Source organism: Apium graveolens, chromosome 7 (assembly GCF_009905375.1).
Source record: "Apium graveolens cultivar Ventura chromosome 7, ASM990537v1, whole genome shotgun sequence".
In the NCBI taxonomy this organism is placed as follows: Eukaryota; Viridiplantae; Streptophyta; class Magnoliopsida; order Apiales; family Apiaceae; genus Apium; species Apium graveolens.
The window spans coordinates 8,394,936-8,400,935 of NC_133653.1; the positions used below are offsets into that span (position 1 = coordinate 8,394,936).

General features: G+C 42.0%; 1 protein-coding gene across 1 annotated transcript; it reads left to right on the forward strand.

The window, feature by feature from the left end:
- Positions 1–3,806: 3,806 nt before the first annotated feature.
- On the forward strand, positions 3,807–5,473 carry LOC141673207 (uncharacterized). Its single transcript, XM_074479940.1, has 3 exons — positions 3,807–3,998; positions 4,095–5,081; positions 5,150–5,473. The coding sequence occupies exons 1-3, from the start codon at positions 3,807–3,809 to the stop codon at positions 5,471–5,473; spliced, it is 1,503 nt and encodes a 500-aa protein (XP_074336041.1).
- Positions 5,474–6,000: the final 527 nt, after the last annotated feature.

Sequence of the window (6,000 nt, forward strand, 5' to 3'; positions counted from 1 at the left end):
TCGGCCGGAACTTTTTCCGATGGCCGGAAAGTTCGCCGGGTTCTGAGTTCTTCGCGACCCCGAACCGTTCATGCCCGACCCGTTTGATTCCTGTCCTGACCCGGTTTCAATCTTTATTCCCAAAAACCAAATTCTGAAAATCTGTTTGTAGCATTTTCTTTTATAAATAAACCAAAATTCAATTTTATTTTCTAAAATTCTTTTCATTTAATTTTAAAAATCATTTATCTTATTTCAAAAATCATTTACTTATTATTTTAAATACCAAAAATTATTTTCTTAATTATTTTAAATTCCTAAAATTATTTTCTTTTATTATTTTCAAAACTCAATTTGATTTAATTATTTAAAATTTATTTTAGTAATTTATTTATGAGTTTAATTAATTGGTTAATTCATTTAATCAATTAATTTTATTTATAAATAGTTAAATATATGTAAATTATTTATAATTAATTCAAATAATTCCTAAAAATTATTTTTAAGCTTTTAAAAATTATATTTTGGTATTTAAAAATCAATTAATATTATTATTAATTGATTTAATTCTATTTATTTCTTATTTTATTCATAATAGTTAAACCGTTCATCCGTTTAATACGAAACGAACGCGTATAGACTCAGAAAAATATTACGCTTTCAATAAAAATACTTTTAAGACCTAATTTATTTTGTATTGCAATGCCATTTGATTTGTTAATCCTTTTGAGTCAGTATCTGATCGGTAAACGCTAATATTGACCTGATTTTAATTCTGAACGTACTGAAACCTATGTTTTGACAACCTGATTTATGTGCTACATGAAATATGTGATTACGTGATATATAAATGATATGATTACGTGTTACGTGATATGCATGCTATTTGTTTACAGTTTTAAAATACTAAGATTAGTTATAAACGATCGGGTAGATGTCAAGACGTATAGTTACGTCGATTGAGTTTGGTTCTGTCAATTAAGATAGTCCTTTTGTTTATAGAATCGAGTATCAAGGAGTGCGGTCAAGTGTTAGACGGAGATAGTAGCCTGCAGCTATACGCCAGAATTATAGTAAGAAGTTATTGAGCATACCAGGCAAGTACCCCTACCTTCACTTATCATTCAAGTGACGTTTATTTCGAATCATATTATGCAAGTATTTATATCTTCACTTATCATTCAAGTGATATTGACTCTGAAATTTATTCTTTCAATTTCCAAACTATTCTAAGTTCAGAATAGTTAAATGTTTTTACATTCCGCTACAAATTACTCTATACAGTGAAGCTTTGAATTGAGATTAGCGAATAACTAATTATTCTGGTTATTTCGCCATTGGTTGTTGAGATAACTCTGGACCAAGAGAAATGGGGAGTTATGTGGTTAAGGATGTCATTTGATTCGACTCCATTGACAGAAAATTATTTTTTATGGGTTGGATGGTTGCGTAAGAGGCCGTGACGGTGGTCCAGCGTGAGCTATGTGTTATACAGGATATAACACCTTGCTAGGACGATATGTGCCATGGGTACCTTTTATTTAGTTGGATATGCTTCGGCATACTGGTGTTGCTCCGCGGCTGATCACCGTCGGCAACACACCGTCGTTCGAGGATTCCAATCCCAAAACAAAATACATATGCAAATATTGTTTATTCTCAAAAAGTATATCAGTTTTTTTATACTGTTCAGGTATTGTGGTTTGGTTTTGTTCATCAGATATATTGTTGTTGTTGTTCTAAATCATAAGCTATATACTGCTTGCTGAGCATTTCTTTCACTCATACTTGTTTCATATCCTGATTCTTTCAGCTAGGCCAAGGCAAGCTTGAGTTCCAGGTCTGACCAGAAGTTGTGTGCTTGTAGATAGTTTGGTGTGTTCTCCAGGTAGACAGTTTGGGACGCTTAAATAGTCTAGAGGTTTGTAATAAAATTTGAATAAGTTGTAAAACTAATTAGACTTATGGTTTGTGATAACAGTTGGTTTGTATTAGTGTTTGTTTCATACTATAACCTGTGATCGATCCAGTTGCATGCAAGGGGTCATATGTATTATTATTCCGTTGTGATTATTTTATTATGGTTTATTGGCTAGTGATCCCCAAATCTAGACCCCGGGTTTGGAGGGCGTCACAGGTACGTAGGCACATTGAGAGGGGTAAGAAGTTGAGAGCTGATAAGGGAGCCACCACTTACTCTGATCAATCTCAGCTCAAACAACCACAAACCACCACACACCGCTTGATTTTCCGGCGAAGAACCACCGTCATAGATCTTAATTCCGGCGAGAAAGATCAATCTTTGTTGTTATCAGATTCCTCCATCAACAAATTGGCGCTAGAAGGAGGGGTGCTGATTAAGATCATAATCTTGGGAGGAAAAGATGTCTTACAATCATGATGGAAGTTTTTATGATGGAAGTGATAGCAGATCTGAAGGAGAAGGCGAGGGAGACTACACTCGCCACAAACCCTACGTGCCCAAAAACATGGCAGATTCCCCGAGAGCTCCAGATGTGGGAGGAACACCTCCAGTTCTCATCAGCAACACTGACATTTTAGAGCAGTTGTACCGTATGGGGGATACGCTTAACAGTTTTCAGTCAAGGCTGAATACGGTGGAGCGTCGCAGGACGAGGAGAGGTCGTCGTTTACCCCGTCGTGGCCACAATGTGGGAAAAGCACCCGTAGTTGAGGGGGATGCCCAGGCCAGCGGAGAAAACCCGCGAATCACTCCGCGGCGTTTGGAATATTCTAATGATGTAGAACCTATTGTGGAGCTTGTCGATGAGGACACGGACGGTAGAGCAAGGCCTCGTCCCGGTAATCAAGATACACCATATCCATACAGGTCTGGACGTATGATGGACGAGCGTCATCGTGCAGAACATATTCAAAACCCAGGTGATGAAAGAAGAGATTTTTCGACCTTGAAGAGAAGGCTTGGCATAAGGTTGAGAGACGATGATTTGAGAATGCTGCTGATAAAATGGCAGAAAGAAAGAAATGCTGGAGACACGAGGCCCTGTGATACAACGCGTGTGCCCCGTACAGACCCAAGAGATGATAGGGTGCGGCACCGCGTGCATGAGCGTGCCCCTCCACGAGGAAGGTTTGGAAACTATGGTCGAGGCTATCAGGGGAATGGACGAGGAAGGATGAGATACCATCATGGATGGGCGCCATATAATGGAAGAAGAGATGGTACGCCCTCTATTGGAGAACCCCTCATCATTGTTCATGTACCTTCCCACAGTGCTACGGGCAATGGAACCAGGACGTGCCCTCATGACCGGGACGTCGCGCGAGGTCAAGAAAGGTTGCAAAACAATGAGGAAATATCGCGACACGGTCATGAGGAACCTCATGCGCAAGGGAATGCTCAAAATCAAGATGGAAACATACCACAGCCGCAGCCTCAGGGTGAGGGGCGGCAAGATCCACCGGTACACTCGGGGGGTAACCCAGGGGAACGACCCAACGTCCAAACCATTCCTGGGGTAGGGACTTTCAACGTGAATGATCTTAAGAGGTTGCTCAACCATCTTGAAGGAGGTAGGGTAACAACAACTGTGCAGGCTCCATCCCCTTTTGTTGCTGTTGTGAGGGAAGCGCAGCTGCGTGCAGGATATAGGAACACAACCAATGACTTGCGTTTTTATGGGAACTCCGACCCCGTGGAATTCCTGGGGCGTTTCAATATTAAAATGGATGTGTATCAAGTACCTGACTTGGCACGATGCCCTCTCCTGGCGGCCACCTTCAGAGAAGGTGCTCAACAATGGTTCCAAAAACTTGGTCCAGGGGTGATCACATCTTGGGAATAGATGAAAACCTTACTTCTAACTCAGTTCCAGGCTGCAGTAAAATATACGCCACCGGTTACCACGCTGGCCAATGTGAAACAGAAAGAAAGGGAATGCCTGACCTCATACTTTAAAAAGTTCAATGCAGAGTCTACTCTAGTGAGGGGCGCAACTGTTGAGACACTGAAAATACTCCTTATAGCTGGTCTGCGTGTATGAACGGATTTCTGGAGACACTTGCAAGGAAAGGATCCTGTGTCATTAGCTGATGCACTTGCGCATGCGGAATTCTTCAAAGTAATTGAACAGTCGCTTGCTGAAACAAAGAAGAATGATAATACCCACAATCCCAAAGGGCGAGCTAAGAGGAGAGACAGGTCCGTAAGCCCAGATTACCGGCGAAATGCCCGAAGCACTAACAGGGTAAACACCGTGAGCACGCGGAGAGAATGGAGTCCACCATCAAACTATGAAAAGAGGGTGAGCAATTACACTCCGATGGTGGCATCTATTGATCACATCTTTGAGGTGAATAAGGACAGAGAAATCTTCAAGAAACCAGATCGTTTGACTTCATGGCAGAGTAGAGACAAGAAGAAGTATTGTGATTACCATGAGTCCACCGGTCATGACACCCACAAGTGTTATCACCTAAAAGATAAAATCGAAGAATTGATCAAGGCAGGATACCTGGGAGAATGGATTGACAAGGTAAAACGACGCAGGGCAAATGATGACAAGGGGAAAGATGTAAGGCAGCCCCCGTGGGCGGAAGACGCTGAAAAGACAGTGAAGGTCAAGTTCCAAAGAGCTGATAGTATCAAGGCAATTTTTGGAGGACACCCTTTTGTCGGTGATAGTAATCGGGCGTTGGAAAGAAATATAAGAGAGGCACGACACCCTCCGCTCATTAACATTCATAGCTTGGAAGATAGACCTCAGAAAATATTCAAAGGGGAGTCTGCTGATATTACATTCAGGAAAAGAGAGTCAAGGTGGGTGCATCATCCCCATAACGATGCGCTGGTGATTATTTTGCTTATTGGGGAAATGAACGTACATCGAGTTTTCTTGGATAATGGGAGCTCTGCTAATATCCTGTATTACAGCACGTATAAAAAATTGGGTTTCCCGGATAGCGACATGTATTTTGAAGATGCACACGTCTATAGTTTTACTGGGGAAGCAGTGAGAGTTATGGGTTCGGTTAGGATTCCTGTCACACTTGGGGAAGGAGCTCTGTCTGTCACTCAAATGATAGACTTCAAATTACTGGATCAGGACTCCGTGCACAACGTATTAGTTGGCAGACCCTGTTGAGAGCATTCAGAGTGATAACCCTGATACATCACTTGATGATAAAGTTCCCAACACCTAACGGAGTGGGAAGTCTAAGAGGGTCGCAATATGAGTCACGCGACTGCTATCACAAGGCTGTTAAAGAATTTCGCATGAGAAGATATGAGGGAAAAGGTCTTCCATTTGAAGATGCAGATGACATTCAGACAAAACTAAGTGGAGAAGTTTATGCCCATTATTTTGTGGAAGGTCCCGAGGAAGAAGAAACTCGTGTTATCGAGACCCTTGTTTTGACGTTGGGGGTTGTTTCGAGGATCCGTAGTGTGGGAGAAGTTGTGGTGAACCATGTGGAAGAGATCATACAAAAGGAGGTTAATGGAGAAAAGTGAGAAGGAAGAAGTGAGATTTTACAAAGTCTCGATAGTAGCCTCAAGGTTGATGCTCCTCAAAAAGAGGACGCGCCCTTGAAGAATGAAAATAGAATTGAGGTTGATGCTCCTCAAAACGAGGACGCACCCTCCATATTTGCAGTGCATAAAGCCACGCCTTGTCTTGAGGTAGAAGCTCCCGCACATGGGGACGCGCCCTTGGATGCAAGAATGGAGGTCGAGCACCCCCGAGACTTTGATTTTGATCCGGATCCCGGAAACCCTATGCCTGCCGAGAAAACGGGGCCAGCCGAAGACACAATATCTGTTCCGGTCAACAAAGATGACCCAAGCAAGGTTTTGAAGGTGGGATCTCAGCTAAGTGATGAAATGAAGGAAATACTTACCTGTTTATTGATTACAAATCTCGATGTCTTCGCATGGAGTCATTCAGACATGGTGGGAATTGACCCAAGTATAATGTGTCATCGGTTGAACATCTTCCCTAATTGCACGGGCATACGACAAAGCGCCTCCCAGTGAGTGGG